The 27,043-nt window shown below is 45.1% G+C and overlaps 1 protein-coding gene and 1 non-coding gene across 6 annotated transcripts in view; both read right to left on the minus strand.

Moving 5' to 3' along the window:
- Positions 1 to 351: 351 nt before the first annotated feature.
- BFAR (bifunctional apoptosis regulator) overlaps positions 352 to 27,043 on the minus strand; it is a 37,697-nt gene continuing 11,005 nt past the window's right edge. Inside the window, exons 2-9 of one of the 5 annotated variants that reach the window (XR_008652456.2) lie at positions 23,452 to 23,787; positions 19,063 to 19,267; positions 17,384 to 17,553; positions 12,198 to 12,342; positions 7,621 to 7,794; positions 4,599 to 4,801; positions 1,703 to 1,960; positions 352 to 551 (exon numbers count right to left, since the gene is read on the minus strand). Coding sequence is in view for 4 of the 5 variants with exons in the window: in XM_055252469.2 (XP_055108444.1) it covers positions 1,768 to 1,960; positions 4,599 to 4,801; positions 7,621 to 7,794; positions 12,198 to 12,342; positions 17,384 to 17,553; positions 19,063 to 19,267; positions 23,452 to 23,714 (1,353 nt within the window). In the remaining variant the exon portion in view is untranslated. Of the gene's footprint in view, positions 1,961 to 4,598; positions 4,802 to 7,620; positions 7,795 to 12,197; positions 12,343 to 17,383; positions 17,554 to 19,062; positions 19,268 to 23,451; positions 23,788 to 27,043 lie in introns of all 5 variants that reach the window. The other 4 variants (XM_055252469.2, XM_055252470.2, XM_063623780.1 and 1 more) reach the window with 4 other exon arrangements.
- LOC129468689 (U7 small nuclear RNA) lies at positions 24,222 to 24,283 on the minus strand. Its single transcript, XR_008652768.1, has one exon. It is a non-coding gene; the product is annotated as a U7 small nuclear RNA (small nuclear RNA).

A 27,043-nucleotide genomic window follows, 5' to 3' on the forward strand; every position in this document is an offset into this window, starting at 1 on the left:
GGAATCTTGCTCAGTCACCCAGATGGAGTGCAGTGGCGTGATCTTGGCTTAATGCAACTTCTGCCTCCTGGGTTCAAGTGATTCTCCTGCCTCAGCCTCCCAAGTAGCTGGGACTACAGGTGCGCACCACCACGCCTGGCTAATTTTTGTATTTTCAGTAGAGACAGGGTTTCACCATGTTGGTCAGGCTGGTCTCGAACTCCTGACCTCAAGTGATCCATCCGCCTTGGCCTCCCAAAGTGCCGAGATTACAGGCATGAACCACCACGCTCGACTCATGGCTAGAAGATTCTATCTGGCAATGCAGAAGTTTTGTGTTTTCTAGACAACTGCTTTTTCTCTACATATAGGTTTTATCTGTATAAAAATCTTTATTTTTATTTCAAGTAATTTCTTCAAACTTCCAGATGCAACGTTTGAGTAAAATCTTCACTCAAAGACACAAAGGGTTAATGAATGGTTCATGGAGTCACAAGAGAATATTTTGGATGTAGGCCTATTTCTGCAACACCAGTCTTCCGAGATGACATCTCACACCTGCTGTGTTCACACTGGAAGGAAAATAAAAGGCCATAGTTCACTTCATTCCATATTTATAACTATAGCACTTGCTGTAATTGTACCTGCTGTATTATACATCAGGATAGGACAATAAAGATTATACAGTGTGAGGTCAATTTACAAAATATTTCCTTGAACAAGACGACTATCCTGGAATTTATTTTACAAATGTTTTTTTTTTTTTTTTTTTTTTTTTAAAGACAGAGTCTCCCTCTGTCACCCATGCTGGAGTTCAGTGGTGCAGTCTCCCTCCCTGCAACCTCCGCCTCCCGGGTTCAGGCGATTTCCAATTCCAAGTAGCTGGGATTACAGGTGTGTGTCACCACACTTGGCTAATTTTTGTATTTTTAGTAGAGACGAGGTTTCACCATGTTGGCCAAGCTGGTCTCGAAGTCCTGGCCTCAAGTGATCTGCCCGCCTCACCCTCCCAAAGTGCTGGGATTACAGGGGTGAGGCATCACCAAAACAATTTTAAATAACATGCAGGCCACTTAATCTAATGGGAACTGCCTGACATCCCTCTCAATCTCTCCATTCAGAGAAATGGATCCAGACCTTCAATGATTTCCATAAAGCAAAACAAAAACCCAGTGACTACAAGTCTAACCATCATTCTAGGCTCAAACTGAATCCTTTGAGTTTTACTCTGAATCCTAGCAACTCTTCAATAAGACAGAATTGTTGACTGAATTTTGGGTTTTCTTCGGTATTTTTTATGTGCAACTCTCTGTGCCTATGACAGAATCTTATCCTTGTTTTCCTAAACTTGACTTAGAGGACAGGCCAGGCCCCAGTAAGCCTGGTCTCAGGCTCTGAGATCTGGGATCTTCCGTTAGTCACTGAGGTTGGGGAGGGGACTGATGTGGCGCCCTTCTGATGTCACCCACACCATGTCCACTGAGGACGCTGAGTCTTGCCAGCCGTTGGGGACTGAGCCTCCTAGTCCCTGTGAGGAAGGTGGTTGGGTGGGATGGGCTGCTGCTGTGTCAGCCAAATAGACAATCCTCCCTGCGCGGATATCAGTCCCTGCTCATGCCACCCACAGGCCGAAGGGGAGAGGACATGGTTGGAGCGTTTGACGTACAAAGCAGCACCTTGTTTTACTGGGGATAGAAAATAGGAAGTCCGCTCCCTGCCTCACCCCTGTTAAGCATCAAAGCTCAGACGTCAGCGGGACTTGAAGAGGCTCAGCCTGGGCAGTGCCAGTCACAACACCTGGGTTTCCAGCCGCCGGAGTTCCTTGACCACAAGATCAATGTTAATAATTGGGTTAAAGTACAGGGCCCAGTAAAACAAACAGTTGCAAACAAACTGAGGGATGAGGGGCCAGAACATGGCCACAAAAAGCCCCTGCGTTGATACTTTCCAGAAATGGCTCCACATCCTCTGAGGCACGGTCCTGAAACAAGAAGAGAAGAGGCTGAATCGGAGGTGCTTCTCATGACCACGTCCAGGAGTCCGGGCCCTGGGCCTTTTCTGGGTGACGGGAAGAGCATGGCTGCCCGTGCTGAATGTCCTTGTCTTCTGTCCCCGGTGCCTGAGACCTCTGCCTACTCAACCCATCTTTAACTCTCAAGGACATGACCTAGAGGGAGCTTCTTTGCCCCCACACCGGGCAAGGCCTCCCTGTGACAGCTTCAACTTCACCTGCTTCAACTTCACCTGCTTCATCACTTTGTTACATTTACATAATTTTTTTTTTCTTTTGAGACAGGGTCTCATTCCTTTGCCCAGCCTGGGAGTGCAGTAGTGCAAATGTGGCTCAACTGCAGCCTTGACCTCCAGGTCTGAAGTGATCCTCCTGAGTAGCTGGGACCACAGGCACACATCACCACATCTGGCTAATTTTTCTTTTCTTTTTCTTTCTTTTTTTTTTTTTTTCAGTAGAGACAAGGTCTCGCTATGTTACCCAGGCTGGTCTCAAACTCCTGGGCTCAGGTGATCCTCCACCTCAACCTCCCGAGTAGCTGGGACTACAGGTGTGCACCACCATGCCCAGTTAATTTTTTGTATTTTTAGTAGAGACAGGTTTTGCCACGTTGCCCAGACTGCACTTGAACTCCTGGCCTCAAGCAGTCCTCTCGCCTCCCAAAGTGCTGGGATTACAGGCATGAGCCAAGGTGCCTGGCCATCTATTTTTTAACATATATATTTTCTTTGCTAGGCTGTAGGGCCTCACAGTATAGACTGTCTTCTTTATCAAAAGATCTGCCATGCCTAGCAGAGAACCAGGAGTACAGTAGGGGCATAAATATGCATATTGTATATAAATAAGTGAGTTTGCTAAATGGAAAGAAATGAGGGAGATTCTTTTTTTATTTTTACCTAGTAAGTCACCCTTGGAAAGGTGAGGGAGATTGTTGGGTTCTCAGAACCATTCATAAGGCTGCGACTCAGAATGTCAAGGTAAAAGGCTGCAAGGGTGGCAGTGTTACTTCTGCCTGTCCCTTTCTTCTGGAAATAGCTTCTAAGTTTTTGGGGTTTTTTTGAGATGGAGTCTCGCTTTGTCGCCCAGGGTGGAGTGCAATGGCGCAATCTTGGCTCACTGCAACCTCCACCTCCCTGGGTTCAAGCGATCCTCCTGCCTCAGCCTCCCGAGTAGCTGGGATTACAGGCACCCACCACCACGCCTGGCTAATTTTTGTATTTTTGGTAGAGATGAGGTTTCACTATGTTGGCCAGGCTGGTCTCGAACTCCTGACCTCAGGTAATCCACCTGCCTTGGCCTCCCAAAGTGCTAGGATTACAAGCATGAGCCACTGCACCCGGCAACAGCCTCTAAGTTTTGGGGATTCTCTCTCCTTTGTTCTTTTCCACGTGGTCTGGGTAGGGCTGAAACCAGCCTCTGGTTGTGGGGTGAGCTCATGCCCCAAGCCTGGGGTAGCCCTGCAGGATTGGAGTGATGGATTGTGGTGGGCATGTGACCCAGGCTGGGTCCATCAGAACAAAAGCATGTGAGCCCTGAGACCTTTTCCAGTGCCACAGGGAAGGAAGTGCTTTCTTTCTGGAGGTTTGTTAAGCTGCACAGATCAAAGTCTGGAGTGGAGAAGCCAAGGGCCCCCACATGAAGAGAGCTGCCTGAGGCAGAAAACACAAGAAAGAACAGTGCTGTGAGGGATAGAGAAAGAGTCAGTCCTGGTGACAGCGTTTGGGTTCTCAGGGTCCAGTCATGCTTGAAGCCTAAGTTATTATTATCCTAGTTGGTGACAGATCAGGATTAGAACTCATGCCTACAGGATTTCCCATGAGATCTCTTTATGCTCTACCTTACTGCCATTTTCTATAAAGCAACCTGTGGAGGCCAAAGCAACTCCATATTGGATGCTAATCCGCCAAGTTGACTTCTCACTAACTCCGGTTTGGGGGAAGCCTCTAAGATCTCTGGTTTATCTAATGTTTCTTGTGTAAGAGCATGTATGTCACGTAAATCCTGCCCTTAGGTGAAACAGCCTTGATATTCTGTACTTACCATAAATCCTGACCCTAAGCAATTGTTCTGCACATCCCTTCTGAAGCATGTATGCCCCTTCCCTATATATACAAGCCCTGAGTCTGGGGATCCACCATCTTGTCTCACTACCATCCAAGACACAGACAGGGCTTCTGTTTGCAAGGCCTTATTAAATGTTTCTTTCTGAGAAACTGAATTTGTCAGCTTCTTCCTTCAGCCCCTCAGCTTCCTCTGATTTAGGGGATAGGTTTGCACAGGCCTGCCTACCTTAAAACAGACCCTTTTCTATTCAGTTGCTTATTCCTTATTACAATCCTTTGACCCCCCCCCCGAAATTAAATGGTATATTATTGCATAGAGATAAGACATATAGGAAAATACTTTTAACAATGAGCACCACAAACCCCACCCCCAAAACACAGGTAATTGTCCTATTCACTGCTTAAGCTAGGTTTCTCAAAGCAGAGTCTGAAGGGTCTGGGTGGACGGAGGATTTATTTCAAGTTTGAGAAATAAAAGAGGATCTTTCCCTCACTTGCTATTTCTTTCCCATTCCCTGTTGTGACAACCATTAAAATATACTTACTTCAGTTCACTTCTCGACCAGATTCTCCAAAAGGAGAATAATTCCAGAACTGAGAGTAACATAGCATTGATGATGAGAAATCGTGATGTCCAGTAATGGACTTCTAACCAGTCCCAAGCAAACTCGGCAATCAGCTGGTATGGAAGGAAGGAGTATTTGACCAGGAACTCTCTCCATTGCTTCCATGTAGGCTCCTTAAGATCCTTAAAAAATAACACACAGACACAAAAAGTCATGAGGACTGACTTTTACATAAAATATTGTGATGATCAGGCTAGGCACGGTGGCTCACACATGTAATCCCACCACTTTGGGAGGCCTAGGTGGGTGGATCACATGAGGTCAGGAGTTCAAGACCAGGCTGGCCAACATGGTGAAACCCCATCTCTACTAAAAATTCAAAAACTGGCCAGACGTGGTGGTGTGTGCCTGTAATCCCAACTACTCTAGAGGCTGAGGCAGGACAATCACTTGAACCCGGGACGTGGAGGTTGCAGTGAGTTGAGATCGCACTACTGCACTCCACTCTGGGTGACAGAGGGAGACTCTGTCTCAAAAAAAATTGTGGTGATCACAGTGAGTCCTACATTGATTACCACACACAAACACATCCAACAATCTAAAATGAAATTTCCATCCATCAACTCATCTTGTAATAGTTTTTTTTTTTTTTTTTTTTTTTTGAGATGGAGTCTTGATCTGTTACCCAGGCTGGAATGCAGTGGTGCTATCTCGGCTCACTGCAGCCTCTACCTCTTGGGTTCAAGTGATTCTCCTGTCTCAGCCTCCTGAGTATGTTCTCGTACTTACCATAAATCCTGACACTAAGCAATTGTTCTGCACATCCCTTCTGAAGCATGTATGCCCCTTCCCTATGTACACAAGCCCTGAGTCTGGGGATCCACCATCTTGTCTCACTACCATCCAAGACACAGGCAGGGCTTCTGGGATTAAAGGTGTACACCACCACGCCCGGCTAATTTTTGTATTTTTAGTAGAGACGAGGTTTTGCCATGTTGGCCAGGCTGGTCTTGAAACTCCTGACCTCAGGTGATTTGCCCGCCTCTGCCTCCCAAAGTGCTTGGATTACAGGCGTGAACCACTGCACCCAGCCGTAATTAATCTCAAATTGAGTAAATGTTAGCAAAAAGGTTGAAATGAAATGCTTGTCATATAATTGTGGAAGCTCAGAAAAAATATATATAAGCATGAATTATGAATACATTGAAATAAATTTAAATTAACCAGTGTTTTATTCTCCCATCACTGCACAGGTAGCTTGAACCATTTCCTAAATTCAACATTGGCTATGGTAGAATAATGGTAGTTTCTGGGAAAATTACAAACACTCCCTCCTCCCTCCAAAAAAGGTAATTTTTTTTGTGGTGGCAGGAGGAGAAGCTTTTTAATTACACATATTAGCAGATGAAAAATTAGCCTGATGATGGCCGGGTGCAGTGGCTCACGCCTGTAATCCCAGCACTTTGGGAGTCCGAGGCGGGCGGATTATGAGGTCAGGAGATCGAGACCATCCTGGCTAACACAGTGAAACCTCGTCTCTACTAAAAATACAAAAAATTAGCTGGTGTGGTGGTGGGTGCCTGTAGTCCCAGCTACGTGGGAGGCTGAGGCAGGAGAATGGCATGAACCCAGGAGGTGGAGGTTGCAGTGAGCCAAGATTGCACCACTGCACTCCAGCCTGGGCGACAGAGTGAGACTCCGTCTCAAAAAAAAAAAAAAAAAAAAAATTAGCCTGATGAACAGGCAGAGGCTGTTGGAGCTTGTTAAAATTGAAGGGTTGGGTGCCAGGTGCAGTGGCTTACGCCTATAATCTCAACACTTTGAGAGGGCAAGGTGGGAGCAAGGGAGGAGACCACCCCTCATATTGTCTTATGCCCAATTTCTGCCTCCAAAGAAAGAAGAAGTAAAAACTAAAAGGCAGAAATGAAATCCACAGGCAGACAGCCCGGCGCTGCACCCTGGGCCTGGTAGTTAAAGATCGACCCCTGGCCTAACCGGTTATGTTATCTATAGATTCCAGACACTGTATGGAAAAGCACTGTAAAAATCCCTGTCGTATTCTCTTCCGTTCTGATTACTGGTGCATGCAGCCCCCAGTCACGTATCCCCCTGCTTGCTAAATCGATCACGACCCTCTCACGTGGACTCCCTTAGAGTTGTGAGCCCTTAAAAGGGACAGGAATTGCTCACTTGGGGAGCTTGGCTCTTGACACAGGAGTCTTGCTGATGCTCCCAGCCAAATAAACCCCTTCCTTCTTTAACTCGGTGTCTGAGGGGTTTTGTCTGTGGCTCTTCCTGCTACAGGAGGATGGCTTGAATTCAGGAGTTCAAGACCAGGCTGGGCAACATGGTGAAACCCTGTCTCTGCAAAAAATGCAACAATTAGCTGGGTGGTGATGCTCGCCTGTAGTCCCAGCTACTTGGGAGGCTGAGGTGTGAGGATCGCTTGAGTCCAGGAGGTCGAGGCTGCAGTGAGCTGTGATTGTGCCACTGCACTCCAGCCTGGGAGAAAGAGTGAGACCCCATCTCAAACACTCAATCAATAAATAAAATTAGAGGTCAGGGTCTCTGCACAGCCAGCCTGGTGAGGTAAACAGCAAGGGGAGACTGGGTAATTAGGGGAGGAATGTGCAAGGGAGCTGATTAGCAGGCTTCAGACTATATTCAAGGCTGAAACCAGTTAACTAGCACTTGATTGTAGTGTTTACAAGGGTCTTTGGGGGAAAAAAAGGATCTCTGGAGATTTCAAAATTCTGTTTTATTACTTATGGGTGTGGATTATACTTGATGATTCCTCTATGCATGTGACTTGATATGAACAGGTCAGAAGGATTGGCCCCAAGAGAAGCAAAGCGAAGGATATTACTCTCAAATGACCTACCAGACATTCTGAAGGAGGTCATGGGTCAAACTGAAGAAACATGGCACCCATGGTGGGTAGCAATCTCTGCAAATAACTCGACGGTGGAATAACTTTATTCCAGGCACTGTGCAGACCTACCAGAAGCTTGGTGACGATGTCCTCCCCAGAGCTGTCTTCTTGCAGAGGGCAGATGGTGTGGATGAAAGGTAGGAAGGTGTCGGTGTAGTCAAACAGGTACAGGTAGAGCAGACTCAGCCTGGGGGAGCTCTTGAGGGCATATAGCAGAAACAGGGACCTGCCTGGGTTCACAGCCTGCAGAGGAGAAGAGTACAGGGCCACACTGCAACCATGGCGGCCAGCTACTCACCCATGCTCCTTCCCATCTCTCGCTTGCGGCCTTTTTGCATGGTACACACAATGCATGAATGAATGAATGGCAAGAAGAGGCCAAGTGATCCACATTTTGGGTTACACTGTATTAAGATCGGATCTTGGCAGAGCATGGTGGCTCACGCCTGTAAATCCCAACACTTGGGGAGGCTGAGGTAGACAGATCACTTGAGGTTAGGCGTTTGAGACCAGCCTGGCCAACATGGTGAAATGCCATCTATACTAAAAATACAAAAATTAGCTGGGCATGGTGGCGCATGCCCTGTAGTCCCAGCTACTCAGGAGGCTGAGGCTGGAGACTCGCTTGAACCTGGGAGGTGGAGGTTGCAGTGCGCCGAGATCATACCACTGCACTCCAGGCTATGCAATAGAGTGACATTCCAGCTCAAAAAAAAAAAAAAAAAAAAAAAAGATCCAATATCTAGCTATAGCTGGGGGGAGGGGTGAAAAGCATACTCTTGCACCCTGCTTGCAGAATATAGCCTTTTTAAAAAGCTATTTTGAAAAAGGTATCAAAGAATCTTAAAATTGTTTAATTCAATCAGTCTATAAGTGGGCACCACTTAATGCAAAAAATCTGAAATACAGACTTTATATACAAGATGTTTAGTACTGCACTGAGTATAATAGTGAAACCAGTGAAATCTACGGTTACAGCAGATACTTAACATGGAATTCACATAGCCACTTTCATTTTCTTCAGTTTTTTAAATCAAGTTTTACTACAGTGAATGTTAACTTCCTTATCATGAAAGTAACTGAATAGATGATTCAGGGTAAGCACGGTGGCTCACGCCTGTAATCCTAACACTTTGGGAGGCAAGAGGATTGCTTGAGGCCAGGAGTTCAAGACCAGCCTGACCGACAAAGCAAGACCCAGTCTCTTTTTATTTTTTTGAGACAGAGTCTCGCTCTGTCGCCCAGGCTGGAGTGCAGTGGCACATTTTTGAGTGCAGTGGCACATTTTTGGCTCACTGCAACATCTACCGCCCAGGTTCAAGCAACTCTCCTGCCTCAGCCTCCCAAGTAGCTGGGATTACAAGTGAGTAATGCCGCGCCTGGCTAATTTTTGTATTTTTAGTAGACACGGGATTTCACTATGTTGGCCAGGCTGGTCTCGAACTCCTGACCTCAGGTGATCCACCTGCCTTAGTCTCCCAAAGTGCTGGGATTACAGGTGTGAGCCACCACGCCTGGCCTAAGACCTGCTTTCTTGAAAAAAAAAAAAAAAAAAAAAAGGCCGCGTGCGGTGGCTCACACCTGTAATCCCAGCACTTTGGAAGGCCAAGGGGGGTGGATCACCTGAGGTCAGGAGTTCGAGACCAGCCTGACCAATATGATGAAACCCCGTCTCTACTGAAAATACAAAAATTAGCTGGGCTTGGTAGCATGCGCCTGTAATCCCAGCTACTCGGGAGGCTGAGACAGGACAATCACTTGAACCCGGGAGGCAGAGGTTGCAGTGAGCCGAGATCTTGCCATTGAAATACAGCCTGGGCAACAAGAGCAAAATTCCATCTCAAAAAAAAAAAAAAAAATTCAATTTATTTGATTCTTAGCATCAAAATAAAATGAGCACTTTACCACAGAAGATATAAGAATGGCAAAAAAGCACATGAATGCAAATTAAATGAGAAATGCAAATTAAATCCCCAGTATCCAGTGGAGATCACTGCATCCTTGTTGGAATTGGGAGGGCTGGGAGGGAGGGCTTAACAGGGGCAGGAGGAAACTTCTGGGAGTGACGGAGATGTTCCCCATCTTCATCGTGTGATGGTTTCATGGGTGTGCATATGTCAAAACTTATCACTTCATATGCTTTAAGTAGGTGTATATCAATTTTACCTCAATAAAAACTGTTAAAACATTCAACTTACCTGATGCTATGAATAACTTACTGTTAGATTTTTAAAAAGTGTGATGATGATTGCATTTTTAAAAAGATTCTTTCTCTTTAGAAATGTATACTATAGAGGCCGGGCATGGTGGCTCACGCCTGTAATCCCAGCACTTTGGGAGGCTGAGGCAGGCAGATCGCCTGAGGTCAGGAGTTCGAGACCAGTCTGGCTAAAATGGTGAAATCCCGTCTCTACTAAAAATACAAAAAATTAGCCAGGCATGGTGGCGGGCGCCTGTAGTCCCAGCTACTTGGGAGGCTGAGGCAGGAGAATGGCGTGAACCCAGTAGGCAGAGCTTGCAGTGGGCTGAGATCGCGCCACTGCACTCCAGCCTGGGCGACAGAGTGAGACACCCTCTCAAAAAACAAAACAAAACAAAAACAAAAACCAAATAACAAAAAATAACAAACATTCTATTTCAGGAGCTCCACATGCATTCTTTACAATATTTGAAACTAGTTATTAAAGTAATACATGCACATACTAAAGAAGCATTTTTTCTTTTTTTTTTTCTTTTGAGACAGTGTCTCACTCTGTCACCCAGGTGCAGTGGCACCATCTCAGCTCACTGCAACCTCTGCCTCCTTAGTTCAAGCAATTCTCCTGCCTTAGCCTCCTGAGTAGCTGGGATTATAGGCATGCACCACCACACCTGGCTAATTTTTGTGTTTTTAGTAGAGATGGGGTTTCACCATGTTGGTCAGGCTGGTCTGGAACTCCTGGCCTCAGGTGATCTGCCTGCCTCGGCCTCCCAAAGTGCTGGGATTACAGGCTTGAGCCACCTCGCCTAGCACAACGTTCCTTATTAACACAGTCTTTGTCCCCTTTTCCGGTGGCTGCCTACATGGGTGTGCCTTATTTATTCAACTTGTTCCTAATGAGGGGCACTTAAGTTGTTTTCTACTCCCTGCAATTACCAACAATGCTACAGTGAATAACTTGTTTAACGACTTTCCGTTAATCAAACATTGGAGTCTCACAATGACCCTCTAAGGTTATTTACCTAGGAGGAAACAGGCAAGGAGAGGCGCAGGTACTTGCTGGTGTTCCAACAGGTGGTGTGTCTTGGAGGAGCTGGCCCAGGCAGGCTAGTGCCAGGGCCTTACTTTTTTTTTTTTTTTTTCTGAAACAGGGTCTCAACTCTCTCGCCCAGACTGGAGTGCAGTGGTTCGATCATGGTTTAGTGCAGCCTCAGCCTCGCAAATGGCTGGCATCACCACACTCAACTAATTTTTTTTGTATCTGTACTTTTTGTAGAGATGGGGTCTTGCCATGTTACCCAGGCTAGTCTTGAACTCCTGAGCTCAAGCAATCCTCCCACCTCAGCCTTCCAAAGTACTAGCATTATAGTTGTGAACCACCATGCCCAGCCCACAGCATTACTCTTTTTGTTTCTGTTCTTTGCTTTTTTTTTTTTTTGAGACGGAGTCTTGCTGTGTCCCCTAGGCTGTCGTGCAGTGGTGTGATCTCCGCTACTGCAGCCTCAACCTCCCAGGTTCAAGCATTTCTCCTGCCTCCAAGTAAATGGACCTACAGGTGTGTACCACCACACCGAGCTAATTTTTGTGATTTTAGTAGAGACGGGGTTTCACCATGTTGGCCAGGCTGGTCTCAAGCTGCTGACCTCAGGTCATCCCCCCTGCCTTGGCCTCCCAAAGTCCTGGGATTATAGTTGTGAGGCACCATGCCCAGCCCAGAGCCTCACTCTTGATCACCATGCTGTGCTGCCTCCATTCCAAGTGCAAAGGAGTAAAATGCTGGCTTAAACAGAAGATGCGGTTTAAACTGAAATGTTATTGACAAATTGTCCTCCAGTGATATTCCAACAATTCAAGGTCCCCAAAACACGTAAGCGTCTCTTTCCTTATTTGTTTGTAAAACAGGCCAGGCGCGGTGGCTCACGCCTGTAATCCCAGCACTTTGAGAGGATGAGGTCAGGAGGCAGGTGGATCACCTGAGGTCAGGAGTTTGAGATCAGCCTGGCCAACATCCTGAAACCATCTCTACTGGAAACATAAACATTAGCCTGGAGTGGTGGCGTGTGTCTGTAATCCCAGCTGCTCGTGAGGCTGAGGCAGGAGAATCGCTTGAACCTGGGAGGTGGAGGTTGCAGTGAGCCAGAAAAAAAAAAAAAAAAAAGAAAGAAAAAATTAGCTGGGTAGGGTAATCCCAGTTACTCTGGAGGCTGAGGTAAGAGAATCACTTGAACCTGGGAGGCAGAGGTTGCACTGAGCTGAGATTGCGCCATGGCACTCCAGCCTGGGTGACAGAGCAGGACTCTATCTCAAAATAAAATAAATAAATAAGTAAATAAACAGTCAAAAATAAAAAAGAAAACCCTGAAATTAAAAAAAACTAACAAAAAATAAAAATAAAAAGTAAAAAAATAATAAAAAATAACTAAAAAAAAAAAATTTAAGTGTTCACCTTATATTCCCAGAGATTCTGCGGGGGCTTCACGCCTAATGCTTTGACACGTTCTAGCTCCATGAGGATGGCTCTCCTGTGGCTGCTGTTTTCTATGGTATATGGTGTCTTGGAAAATTCTTCCTCTGTCAAAGTTAAAAGCAACCTGTAGAGGGGTAGGAGGAGATTTATTTTGCAATTATATACTGGAAGCAAACTCTCTACACTCAGAGTTCCATCTTACTAATATAAATATTGTAGGCTTGAGGTATGGTGAGACATTTCACATTTAACAACATTAATAGCAGCAAATAACTGAATGCTTACTATTTACCACTGACTATCTATAAATACTTTCATAAGTCATCACTGATCCGTATAACAATTATTCAGGGTAGGTGGCATTATGTTGCTTTTGTAGATCAGAAAACTCGCTTTGGCTGGGTGCAGTGGCTCATGCCTATAATTCCAGCTCTTTGGGAGGCTGAGGCAGACAGATCACTTGAAATCAGGTGTTTAACACCAGCCTAGCCAACATGGTGAAACCACGTCTCTACTAGAAGTACAAAAATTAGCATGCACCTGTAATCCCAGCTACTTGGGAGGCTGAGACATGAGAATTGTTCGAACCTGGGAGGCGGAGGTTGCAGTGAGCTAAGATCTTGTCACTGCACTCCAGCCTCCAGGCTGGGCGACAGAGTGAGACTCCATCTCAAAAAAAAAAAAAACCTCACTTAGAGAAATAAGGTGACTTTCCCAAGGCATTCCTAGGTATATTTTGTTCCTAAGCCTTTGATCTTTCAGTTATATGCTATGACCTCTCACATATTACTCTATTTTTAAAACTGTGTGTATGTATAGGAAAAATTAGAAGGAAATCCAATAAAACATTACAACATTAAGAACAGTTCGTATTTTGGGAGGCCGAGGCAGGTGGATCATGAGGTCAGGAGATCAAGACCATCCTGGCTAACATGGTGAAACCCCGTCTCTACCAAAAATATAAAAAATTAGCCGGGTGTCGTGGCGGGCACCTATAGTCCCAGCTACTCAGGAGGCTGAGACAGGAGAATGGCATGAACCCAGGAGGTGGAGCTTACAGTGAGCTGAGATCACGCCATTGCACTCCAGCCTGGGCGACAGAGGGAGACTCTGCCTCAAAAAAAAAAAAAAAAACAGTTCTTAGATGGGCACAGTGGCTCACACCTATAATCCCAGTGCTTTGGTAGGCTGAGGCAGAAGGATCACTTAAGCCCAGGAGTTTGAGACCAGCCTGAGCAACACAATGAGACCCTGTCTCTCCAAAAATATTAGCCAGGCATGGTGGCATAAACCTGTCGTTTTAATTACTTGGGAGGCTGAGACAAGAGGATTGCATGAGCCCAGGACTTTGAGGCTGTAGTGAGCTATGATACTGCTACTGCACTCTAGCCTTGGTGACAGAAAGAGACTCTCTCTTGAAGAAAAAAGAGTAGTTGTTTTAAGGTAGGGATTTAATTTAATAAAAATAATTGGAGATCTCATATCTGCTTTCCTCATCAGAAAACACAAATTCTGGCTGGGGGCATTGGCTCATGCCTGTAATCCAGCACTATGGGAAGCTGAGGTGGGTAGATAATCTGAGGTCAGGAGTTTGAGACCAGCCTGGCCAATGTGGTGAAACCTCGTCTCTACTAAAAATACAAATTAGGCGGGCGTGGTGGCGTGCGCCTGTAATCCCAGCTACTCGGGAAGCTGAAGCAGGAGAATCGCTTGAACCCAGGAGGTGAAGGTTGCAGTGAGCCAAGATCGTGCCACCGCACTCCAGCCTGGCCAACAAGAGTGAAACTGTCTCAAAAAAATAAAAATAAAAATAAAATAAAATAAAAAAACACAAGAAAACACAAATTCCCCTCCACAGTGATTCATCATTAAAAACATCACTGTAAGCTGGCCGGAGAGCTATTAACAGGCATATGCAACTACTGCTTGAGTAGTGTAAATTGATGGTCCTTTTATGGTTAATTTGGTGATGCTTATTAAATTTGTACAGATTTGCTATCTTTGGCCCAGCAATTCCAGTTCCAGGAATTTGTCCTCTAGAAAAATATGTAAAAATACATTGTACTAACTAGGTAGAGGAATTTTTATACCATAATTTTGCAGGAGGTGAATTTCTATATAAAGCTAATTAAAGTAGGAGCATGCCATTTCCTCAAAACAGAGTCAGTCAAGTGTTGAAAACTGAGTGGAGAAAAGGGAAAAAGTCACTGGAGTAGGAGGGGTGGCAGTCAGACAGCCAGGCAGTGGGTGAAGTGGGTGTCTGAAACAAATGAATTAGGGAGAGTGGCTGCTCTTATCACTGTGTGATGTTATATGTAACACCCTTAGGGGGTGGATATAGATGTAAATATATATATACATGTATAACTACAAACAGGTCTGTTCAGTACAATCATATTTTCAGTTTAAATTAAAAAAACACATTTATATATTTATATCTGTATAAGCACTGAAACATCTGGAAAGGTGTCTAGCAAGATAAATCGTTTTCTGAAGAGTAGGATTACAAGAGTATATCACTTTCAATATCACACAGTTCCTTATTTTTTTTTTTAAATAAAAATACGTATTTGCCAGGTTTGGTGGCTCATACGTGTAATCCTAGCACTTTGGGAGGCCGAGGTGGGTGGATCACCAGAGGTCAGGAGTTTCAGACCAGCCTGGTCAACATGGTGAAACTCCATCTCTACTAAAAATACAAAAATTAGCCAGGCATGATGGCAGGCGCCTATGATCCCAGCTACTCAGGAGGCTGAGGCAGGAGGATCACCTGAAACTGGGAGGCGGAGGTTGCAGTGAGCTGAGATCACTGCCACTGCACTCCAGCCTGGGAGACAGAGTAAGACTCCATCTCAAAAAAGTAAAATAAAAATAAATATATATTAACGTGGTGTTATATATTAGCTTTCATCTATAGTTCCCGGCTCATAGCTGCTCTATCCCTTATTCCAATCTGTGTTAAAATGTTGGAGGCCGAGCATGGTGGCTCATGCCTGTAATTCCAGCACTTTGGGAGGCCAAGGCGGGTGGATCACCTGAGGTCAGTAGTTCAACACCAGCCTGGTCAACATGGTAAAACCTCATCTCTACTAAAAATACAAAAATTAGCCAGGCATGGTGGTGGGCACTTACAGTGCTAGCTACTCGGGATGCTGAGGCAGGAGAATCGCCTGAACCCAGGAGGCGGAGGTTGCAGCGAGCTGGGATCACACCACTACACTCCAGCCTGACGGACAGAGCGAGACTCCATCTAAAAAAAAAAAATGTTGGGCATGTCAGGCCTCACTGCAGGCATCTGACCTCCTGGCTCTCCTTTCACTCTAATCTCTTCCTACCTTTCTGATTGTGGGTCTTAAGACCCACCTTCCATGAGGAGGGTGCGGGGGGTCATGCCTATAATCATAACATTTTGGGAAGCTCAGGCGGGTGGATCGTTTGAGTCCAGGAGTTCAAGATCAGCCTGGGCGACATGGCCAAACCCTGTCTCTATTAAAAATACAAAAATTAGCTGGGCGTGGTGGCACGGGCCTGCAGTCCCAGCTACTTGGGAGGCTGAGGTAGGAGGACTCCTTGAGCCCGAGAGGCAGAGGTTGCAGTGAGTTGAGGTTGTGCCACTGCACTCCAGCCTGGGCTACAGAGTGAGACCCTGTCTGAAAAAAACAAAAACAAAATACTCAAGGGGACAGGATTCAGTGAGCTTCTGGATAGCTGAGCATGTAAGGTTCCTGGAGGGGAGCGCACCCATGGAGAGCATGGAACCTCTGTGCCCCTTCCCCCATACCTTGCCCTAAGTGTCTCTTTATCTATATCTTTTACAATATCCTTTATAATAAACCAGTGAAAGTATGTGTTTCCTTGAGTTCTGTGAGCTGCTCCAGCAAATTAATTGAACCCAAAGAGGGAATCATGGGAACCCCAACTTGAAGCTGGTGGGTCAGAAATTCTGCAAGCCTGGATTTGTGACTAGAATTAGTCAGGGGCAGTCTTGGGGACACAGCCCTCACCCTGTGGGATCTGACACTATCTCTGGTAGAAGTGTGGGAACTGAATTAGAGGACATCCAGCTGGTGTCTGCTGCTGGGTGTGTGCGGGAGAACTCCACGTATTTGGTCACAACTCTTCTGTGTTGATTCTTGTGATTAGAGAGAATTTTTCCTTACACAATTTTATAATCTGGAAGCAACGAAGAAATTTAAATGTCATGGACATTCAACGGTGTAGCTGCTGTGGAAAATAGTTTGACAGTTAAACATAGAGTCCGAATAGAGTTACCGTATGACTCAGTCATTCCACTCCAGGACAGTATTGAAAATACATGTTCATGCAAGAATCTGCACATGAACGATCATAGCATCATTATTCATAACAGCCAAAAAATGGAATCAGCCCAAATGTCCATCAACCAATGAATGGAAAAATAAAATACGGTATACTCTTACAGTAGAATCATTATTCAGCCATAAAACGGAATGAAGTACTGATACAGGCTATGTCATGGGTAAACCTTGAAAAAGATTATGTTAAGTGAAAAAGCCAGACACAAAACACCAAGCATTGTATGAATCCATTTATATCAACTGTCCACAATAGACAAATCCACAGAGACAGAAAGTAGAATGGTGTTTGCCAGGGGCTGGGGGTTGGGGAGAAATGAGGATTGACTAAAGGGTAAAGCTTTCTTTAGGGTGATGAAAATGTTCTAAAATCAGCTGTGGTGATAATCACACTATTTGTGAACACATTAAAAACCATGGATTGTACACTTCAAACATGTCAATTTTATGTGAATTACATCTCTCTCTCTTTTTTTGAGATAGAGTCTTGCCCTGTTGCCTAGGCTGGAGTGCAATGGCATGATCTTGGCTCACTGCAACCTCCACCTCTTGGGTTCAAGTGATTCTCCTGTCTCAGCCTCCCGAACAGATGGGATTACAAGGTGTGCACTACCACGCCCGGCCAATTTTTTTTTTGTATTTTTAATAGAGATGGGGTTTCATCATATTGGTCAGGCTGGTCTTGAGCTCCTGACCTCAAATGATCCATCCGCCTTGGCCTCCCAAAGTGCTGGGATACAGGTGTGAGCCACTGCGCCTGGCCTGGATTATATCTCAATAAAGCTGTTTTCGAAAATGTTCATGGTGTGTCAGAAGAACTTTGCTCCTCACCTTCCATTTACTCGTTCAGATAAAAACCTTTCCCTGTAAAGAGAGGCCCAAGGGCCCAGCTGCTCCAGCCAGAGGACAACTTCTTCTGCCGTCCATTTGGCCACAGCCTTGTGGACCAGGAGGTCGTGTTCAGATTCCCTGCTGCTCCAGTGATAGACGAGCAGGACCACCTGGGGAAAAGTGACAGGGACTTTAAACCATGGAGAGGCAGAGATGCCAGTTTCTAAATATGTGGGCGAGAGGTGGGGAAACGAAGAGACTGAGCTCACAGGGAATGATGTGGAGTCCGTACACAGAAGCAGGGCAATGCCACTGCCAGAGATAACTGGGGACCACAGCTCTCCTCGGGTGCCTCTCTCTGCTGACTGCCTGGCAGTGAGGTCACAGAGGCGAGAACAGGACTTATCTCAGGCGCCTGGGAGCAGGTAGTGCCTTGACTCCATCAACTTGCTCAACATAACTGACTTGTGCCTTTTTTTTTTTTTTTTTTGGAGACGGAGTCTTGCTCTGTCGCTCAGGCTGGAGTGCAGTGGCGCAATCTTGGCTCACTGCAAGCTCCACCTCCCGGGTTCACGCCATTCTCCTGCCTCAGCCTCCCGAGTAGCTGGGACTACAGGCACCCGCCACCGCGCCCGGCTAATTTTTTGTATTTTTAGTGGAGACGGGGTTTCACCATGTTAGCCAGGATGGTCTCGATCTCCTGACCTCATGATCCGCCTGCCTCGGCCTCCCAAAGTGCTGGGATTACAGGCGTGAGCCACCGCGCCCAGCCTGACTTGTGCCTTTTCTATTGGAAAAACATTTAGATTTTTTATACATAGAACTTTAAAAGAAAATAGTCCCCATATTGGAAGTTAGTAAACTGGTGGGTTCTTAAGACTGTATTACCAAGGAAGGCCAGATGTGGTGGCTCATGCCTATAATCCCAGCACTTGGGGAGTCTGAGGCCGGCAGATCACTTGAGGTCAGGAGTTCCAGACCAGCCTGGCCAACATGGTGAAACCCCATCTCTACTAATCACACAAAAATTAGCCTGTTGTGGTGGCACATGCCTGTAATCCCAGCTACTTGGGAAGCTGAGGCAGGAGAATCACTTGAACCCGGGAGCTGGAGGTTGCAGTGAGCAGAGATCATGCCACTGCACTCTAGCCTAGGCAACAGGGCAAGACTTCATCTCAAAAAAAAAAAAAAAAAAAAAAGAGTGAGAGATATAATCCACATAAAATTCACACATTTGAAGTGCACAATCCATGGTTTTTAATGTGTTCACAAATATGTGTAATCATCACCACAACTGGTTTTAGTCCATTTTCACCACCCTAAAAGAAAGTTTTTACCTAGATCGCACCACTGCACTACAGCCTGGGCGACAGAGCAAGAGTCTGTCTCAAAAACACAACAAAACAAAACAAAAAAAGATTGTATTACCAAGGCAGACATGGTCTTGAATTCCAGTTCTACCACCTTTCTCCATTTACTAGGTACTATGATCTGATCTACCTGAGTAAGCAACATTCCTGAAGAAATCATAGAACCCAGCAGATTTCACTGTACGCAGTAAATTACATGGAGTCACATCATCAATTATTTCGGTGATTTCAACAGAACTGACTTCAGTGGAAATCAGGGGTCGGGGGGTGAGGTGTGGGGGGCACAGAGGAACACAGTGATCAACTTACTGCCACTCCAGTTAAAGCTGTGAGTACACCGGAAAAGAATCCCCCTCCCCTCTGCTGATTCGCTCGGCCTGTGTTAGGAGCTAAAGGAATCTGATCATTCCCATATTTCTGAAAGGCTGCAAGGCTTTGGACTATGTCATTATTCTGCTGAATGTCTTCAAATCTCATTCTAATGGCATCAGGAAATAACTTTTCAATGGCATCCCTATGGAGAATAGAAAAAAAAAAAATTAAGACAGCTGTTTGACTAAATATCATGTTTAGAGGCCAAAAAAACCCTGATAGTCAATATCTAATAATATATACCTACCCTAGGAGAGCTGCCAAGAAATGTATTATAGTCCTGCAGGTAAAAGCAAAAAATTTGAAATAATCTATTAGGTTGTTTACCATTACTTTCTCCTTTTGTTTTTTTGAGATGGAGTCTTACTCTGTCACCCAGGCTGGAGTGAAATGGCATGATCTTGGCTCTCTGGTGCACACCACGATGCCCGGATAATTTTTTTTTTGTATTTTTAGTAGAGATAGGGTTTCACCATGTTGCCCAGGCTGGTATTGAACTCCTGAGCTCAGGCAATCTGCCCACCTCGGCCTCCCAAAGTGCTAAGATTACAGGCATGAGCCACTACACCCAGCCTACCATTACTTTCAATGGTAAAAACTGCAATTACTTTTGCACCAACCTGATGATATACATTTACTACTAGGTAAAAGGCTAAATGAAATATGGTACATTCATACAATGAAGTATCACAATTTTAAATGCATTTGCTGGATCACTAAATGTGTCAAGGTGAAGAAATTTAAGATGTACATAGTTGATTTAAAATAGCAAAAGGCCGGGCGCGGTGGCTCACGCTTGTAATCCCAGCACTTTGGTAGGCCGAGGCGGGCGAATCACGAGGTCAGGAGATCGAGACCACGGTGAAACCCCGTCTCTACTAAAAATACAAAAAATTAGCCGGGCGTGGTGGCGGGCGCCTGTAGTCCCAGCTACTCGGAGAGGCTGAGGCAGGAGAATGGCGTGAACCCGGGAGGCGGAGCTTACAGTGAACCGAGATTGCACCACTGCACTCCAGCCTGGGCGACAGAACGAGACTCCGTCTCCAAAAAAAAAATAAAAATAAAAAAAATAAAATAGCAAACTGCAGAACCATGCAGAGCACATCAATGATGTGAGAAAATACCTGCCTTTTCTATTGGCAGTTTTTTTTTTTGTTTTTGACACAGAGTCTTGCTCTGTCACCCAGGCTGGAGTGTAGTGTCATGATCTCAGCTTATTGCAACCTCTGCGTCCTTCAAGTGATTCTCATGTCTCAGCCTCCTGAGTAGCTAGGATTATGGGCATGCACCATTACGCCAGGCTAATTTTTGTATTTTTGGTCATGTTGGCCAGGCTGGTCTTGAATTCCTGGCCTCATGAGATCTGCCTGCCTCGGCCCTCCCAAGGTACTGGGATTACAGGCGTGAGCCACCGTGCCCAGCCTGGCACATGTGTGTTTAAAAGTATTTTTAAGCCGGGTGCGGTGGCTCACGCCTGTAATCCCAGTATCTTGGGAGGCCGGGGTGGGCAGATCACTTATGGTCATGAGTTCCAGATCAGCCTGGCCAACATGGTGAAACTCTGTATCTACTAAAAATACAAAAATCAACCGGGTGTGGTGGTGGGCGCCTGTAATCCCAGCTACTTGGGAGGCTGAGGCAGGAGAATGGCTTGAACCTGGGAGGAGGAGGTTTCAGTGAGCTGAGATCACACCACTGCACTCCAGCCTGGGCAATAGAGCGAGACTCTGTCTCAAAAAAGAGTATTTTTAAAAATCTGAGGCTGGGTGTAGTGGCTCACGCCTGTAATCTCAGCACTGTGGGATGCTGAGGCAGGAGGTTCACTTGAGCTCAGGAGTTGGAGACCAGCCTGGGCAACATAGTGAGACCTCATCTGTACTAAAAAGTTAAAAAAAAAAAGTATTTAAAAAAATCTGAACAAAAGCACAACTAAATCATAACTGAAATTACTCTGAGGAAAAAGGAAAGGATTCTAAGATGGGAAAATGAGGGGTCAAAGGGATCTTTAGTTTTATCAGTAATTTCCCAATATTTTAAAAAGAGGCTGGGCGTGGGGGCTCATGCCTGTAATCCCAGCACTTTGGGAGGCTGAGGCGGGCAGATCACCTGAGGTCGGGAGTATGAGACCAGCCTGACCAACATGGAGAAACTCAGTCTCTAAGAAAAATACAAAATTAGCCAGGTACGGTGGCACATGCCTGTAATCCCAGCTACTTGGGAGGCTGAGGCAGGAGAATCGCTTGAACCTGGGAGACGGAGGTTGGGGTGAGCCGAGATTGCGCCACTGCACTCCAGCCTGGGCAACAAGGGTGAAGCTCCATCTTAAACAAAAAAAAAAATGTAGCTGGGCATTTGGCCAGGCACAGTGGCTCACGCCTGTAATCCCAGCACTTTGGGAGGCCAAAACGGGCGGATCACTAGAGGTCAGGAGTTCAAGACCAGGCTGGCCAAAATCGTGAAACCCCATCTCTACTGAAAATACAAACATTCGCCAGGCACGGTGGCTCACGCCTATAATCCCAGCACTTTGGGAGGCCAAGGCAGGTGGATTATCTGAGGTAAGGAGTTTGAGACTAGCCTCACCAACATGGGGAAACCCCGTCTCTACCAAAAATACAAAATTAGCCGGGCGTGGTGGCAAGTGCCTGTAATCCCAGCTACTAGGGAAGCTGAGGCAGGAGAACTGCTTGAACCCGGGAGGGAGAGGTTGCGGTAAGTCGAGATCACGCCATTGCACTCCAGCCTAGGAAACAAGAGTGAAACTCTGTCTCAAAAAACAAAACAAAACAAAAAACCCCCAAAATTAGCTGGGTGTGGTAGCAGGCTCCTGTAATCCCAGCTACTCCGGAGGCTGAAGCAGGAGAATCACTTGAACCTAGGAGGTGGAGGTTGCAGTGAGCCAAGGTCGCACCACTGCACTCCAGCCTGGGCGACAGAGTAAGACTTTGTCTCAAAGAATATAGGTCGTCGCACCACTGCACTCCAGCCTGGGCGACAGGGTGAGACTTTGTCTCAAAGAATATAAACAACGAATATATGCATGTGTGTGTGTCTGTGTGTGTGTGTGTGTGTGTATGTGTATATACATATATATGTATCTTATGTTATTAAAATCAGTTTATAAGGAGGGAAAAAAGCAAAATTCAGTAATAAGAGAAAGACCAACTGTCAGCTTAAATTGTAGGGCTCTTTTTAAATGTTCAGTTATACACAAAGAACCCTCCTTTAATTTAAGATTAAATTTAACCTTCAGCTGAAGCAAGACTGACAGGTAAGAGCAAAGAGTAAACACATCCTTTGTGAAAAAGAAAAGGTTGGGTTCATGGAACTTTCTAGTACTCTGTTGAAATCAAGAAGGGCACACACATTGTTAGACAATAGAAGAGGGGAAGAGGATTTAAGCCTCAGAGCCTTCACAGGTACATTATGAGCCAAAGAAGCAGAAAATAACAAGCCATCTGAAAGATGGTTTTGGCACTGTAATGCTACACATGAGAAACTCTATTAATGTGATAACTGGAACTGGGGTTATTTAAAGATTATTAAAATCAGGAACAAACCAGTTATTCACAACTGTACAGTTATACCATTTACTTTCTTTCTTTCTTTCCTTTTTTTTTTGAGACAGGGTCTTGCTCTGTTGCCCAGGCTGGAGTGTAGTGGTGTGAGTTCATTGCAGCCTTGACCTCCCAGGCTCAAGCAATCCTCCCACCTCAGCCACTGGCATAGCTGGGACTATAGGCGTGTGCCACCACACCTGGCTAATTTTTAAAACTTTCTGTAGAGATAAGGACTCACCGTGTTGCCCAGGCTGGTTCTAAATTTCTGGCGTCAAGCAATGTTCCTACCTCAGCCTCTGAAAGTGTTGGGATTACAGGCGTAAGCCACTGGTCTGGCCTTTTTATGACAGGATTACCAGCAACGGTCTGCTAACCAGACTTTCTTTCTTTCCTTCATTCATAATAAATAATTTAAAAAGTCATGGTCATCTATGAGGAAGATAATCTGGATTTCCAGTTCCTTGAGCTCCCTGACTCATATTCCAGAAGATCCACTATGACCCCAAGGAGGTGGGCTCCAAGTTTGCGACCTTTCAAACACTGCTGTTCCCGTTAAGAGAAAGCCCATTGGCCGGACATGGTGGCTCACACCTGTAATCCTAGCACTTTGGGAGGCTGAAGTGGCAGGATCACTTGAGGTCAGGATTTTGAGACCAGCCTGGGAAACATAGCGAGACCCCATGTCTGTTAAAAAAAAAAAAAAAAAAGCAAGAGAGAAACCACATTTTATGGGCTGTCTGTGCTACCAATACAGGCTGAGCATTACCTGAGGAGAATATTGACTTTGGGGAAACCTTCCCATTTTTCTCTGCATTCTGGACATTCTGTTTTCTTTGAAGATGCCCACCATAAAGCAAGGCAGTGACGGCAGAAGCTGTGTCCACAGTTCAAGGTGGTGGGGTTAACCAGGATGTCATAGCAGCAGTGGCAAGAAAATTCACTAACAGAAATCTGAGGGCCGGTGCTTTTGAGAGGTTCGTCTTTCTCAAGGTCCATTGTGTTCAGATAGTTTTTCTGAGGTTCCTCCATCTCTTAGCAAATTCTGGGTTCCAGAGACATAAAAAATTTCAGACGTAGAAAACTGCTGCAAAACATCATTAATCTAGAAAAAAAAAAAAAACAGAGACAAAAATAAGGCAAATAGTAGTTGTGTGAAGAGCAGTTAATATAAAAGTATTGACATTCTATTGAAGCGCTAATTTTTTTTTTTTTTTTTTTTTTGAGATAGAGTCTTGCTCTCTGGCCCAGGATGGAGTGCAGTGGCATGATCTCGGCTCACTGCAACCTCCACCTCCCGGGTCCAAGCAATTCTCCTACCTCAGCCTCCCCAGTAGCTGGGACTACAGGGGCAAGCCACCACGCCCAGCTAATTTTTCGTATTTTTTTTTTAGCAGAGACGGGGTTTCACCGTGTTAGCCAGGATGGTCTCGATCTCCTGACCTCGTGATCCACCTGCCTTGGCCTCCCAAAGTGCTGAGATTACAGGCATGAGCCACTGCGCCCGACCTGATTTTTTTTTGTGGGGGGGCGGTTGGGGGAGGCTTTCTGATAAAGACCAGAAAACCTTCTAGACAAATTGTAAAGGAGATGTAATACTAAAGCTCTAATTTTTATTAATTAATTAATTCATTCTCAACAAGGCTGGAGTCCAGTGGCACAATCACAGCTCACTGCCGCCTTGACTTCCCAGGCTCAGGTGATCCTCCACCTCACCCTCCTGAGTAGCTGGGACTACAGGTGTGCACTACTACGCCTGGGTAATTTTTTGTATTTTTAGTAGAGATGCAGTTTCGCCACGTTGCCCAGGCTGGAGCTCTGATTTTTTTTTTTCTCTTTTTTTTTTAATTAATTTTTTTTGCACACAAAACAATAAACATTTTCTGAAAATACATACAAACAAAAAGATGCGTATCAAACATATTAGGAAGGTTGCACATGGGAAGACGGGGAATAGAAATGGGGAGTGGGAATTAAAGAAGATAAATGAGAGAGGGACTTTGTATGGATCAATGATAATAACTCAATCCTCTATTTGACAAAGAAGAAGGAGAAGGAAGAGGAAGAAAAAGAAAGTGGGATAAAGGATCAGAAAGGGAGGAAAATAGAAAAAATTAGAGTATGACTCCAGGGTGGAGCTCTGATTTTTTAAAGTGACAAATTTGATTTATTAAAATCCACATACCATAAACCACATAATCAGCATTCAATTTCTTCCTGGCCTGTTATACTTTTCAAAAGTAGTAAAGCAAAATAATATGTGTGGTGGAAGGTTCAATAGACTCGAAGGATGTGGGCAGAGATTTCTGGATCATTCTCTTTCACTAACTTCCTTAGAAAATGAAATTTCCCTGATCTTAGTGTTCTCAATTAAATTTCCCTTTTTTTTTTTTGAGACGAAGTCTCACTCTGTCACCCAGGCTGGAGCGCAGTGGAGAGATCTTGGCTCACATCTACCTCCACCTGCCAGGTTCAAGCAATTCTGCCTTGGCCTCCCAAGTAGCTGGGATTACAGGTGCATGCAATTGGGCCCAGCTAATTTTTGTATTTTTAGTAGAGATGGGTTTTCGCCATGTTGGCCAGGCTGGTCTTGAACTCCTGACCTCAAGTGATCCACCCTCTTCAGCCTCCCAAAGTGCTGGGATTACAGGTGTGAGCCACCACATCTGGCTTTAATTTTTGTATTTTTAGTAGGGGCGGGTTTTCACCATGTTGGCCAGGTTGGTCTGGAATTCCTGACCTCGAGTGATCTGCCGGTCTTCGCCTATCAAAGTGCTTAGATTACAGCTGTGAGCTACTAAGCCTGGCCTCAATTAAATTCCCAAAGACCTTTCCAGGTCTATGATTTTAAATAAACCAGCTTCTTGGCCTGGTAAAATGTCTGGGGTTGGTAACAACATATATGCTTCCTATAAATAACACTTTTTGTGCACACAAATCTGCCTTCTCATTAGGCAATCATTATTTTATAAATATTTGACTTCAGAGGCTCTAATGCAATTCCAAGAAGTGAGTGAAGCCTCATTTTCCAGCTGTGCCAGGCCAAATCTGCCATGACTCAATAAACCCTTTCCCCCCGGATCAACCCAAAAATGCATCTCATGCCCTCTGGATCCAGCCAGCTTGGTGCCACAGAAATGCTAAAGTTACTAATACGCAAATGACAAAGGTACGCAAATGACAATGGACCATTCTCTTCTCATTTTCATCTGGGTTTTAGAAGGTATTTTTAAATTTTTTTTTTAATTGAGAAGTAGTATGACACAGATCTTGGAGTTAGACTCTTAACTCCCCCAAGTCACTAGCTCTGTGACTCTGCAGAAGTTACTCGAGCTTTCTGATCAAGTTTCCTCAACTATGAAATGGTGGTCACAGTACACAAACCATCAAGATTTCTTGCGAGGATTAGAGACAGTGAAGGAAAGTGGCTCAGAATTAGTATGGTGTAAATACGGGATATAGAAATGATTATTCATACTATTTCTGGTTAGTTTCTCAATCTTGCTATTGTGTAGGAAAAGAATGAAAATCGCTCTCCACCGCCCACACTGGCCACGCAGGGAAGGGCTCATGCTTGATCTCTGGAGGCACAGTGGTTAGGAATACAAGTCCCATGGCTGGGCTGCCTGGGTTCTCACCCCACCTCTGCCATTTACCAGCGGTGAGGCTCAGCTTGCTCACCGTATAGATGAGGGACAACGACAGCACTTAACCACAGAGGGAGTTTTGCAGCATTAAAGAAGAGAATTCGAGTCAAGTGCCTAGTACAGAGCCTGGCACATGGTAAGTCTACCATAAATGGTAACAATTCACTGGATTTTTAGTTTATTTTTTATTTTATTTTTTGAGACAGAGTTTCGCTCTTTTTGCCCAGGCTGGAGTGCAATAGCGCAACCTCAGCTCACTGCAACCTCCGCCTCCTGAGGTTCAAGCGATTGTCCTGCCTCAGCCTCCTGAGTAGCTGGGATTACAGGCATGTGCCACCACATCCGGCTAATTTTGTATTTTTAGTCGAGACAGAGTTTCACCAAGTTCGTCAGGTTGGTCTTGAACTCCTGACTGCAGGTGATCCGCCCCCCTTGGCCTCCCAAAGTGCTGGGATTACAGGTGTGAACAACCGAGCCTGGCCCAATTCACTTGATTTTTAAAATACAGTGATTAGAGAATTTTATCATCCTTTATAGGGTACAAAATTTTACATATGACATAAAAACACCATATTTTAAATAAGTAAATCTAGAAATAGAGATCAGAAGATAGCAGTAGGTGTGTTTAATGGGGGACGGTTATGAGTGACTTTTTTGGGTTTTTTTCTGCATTTATCAAGTTGTTTTTTAATGGAAACGTGTGATTTGTATAGT

The sequence above is a fragment of the Symphalangus syndactylus genome, chromosome 18 (assembly GCF_028878055.3).
Source record: "Symphalangus syndactylus isolate Jambi chromosome 18, NHGRI_mSymSyn1-v2.1_pri, whole genome shotgun sequence".
In the NCBI taxonomy this organism is placed as follows: domain Eukaryota; kingdom Metazoa; phylum Chordata; class Mammalia; order Primates; family Hylobatidae; genus Symphalangus; species Symphalangus syndactylus.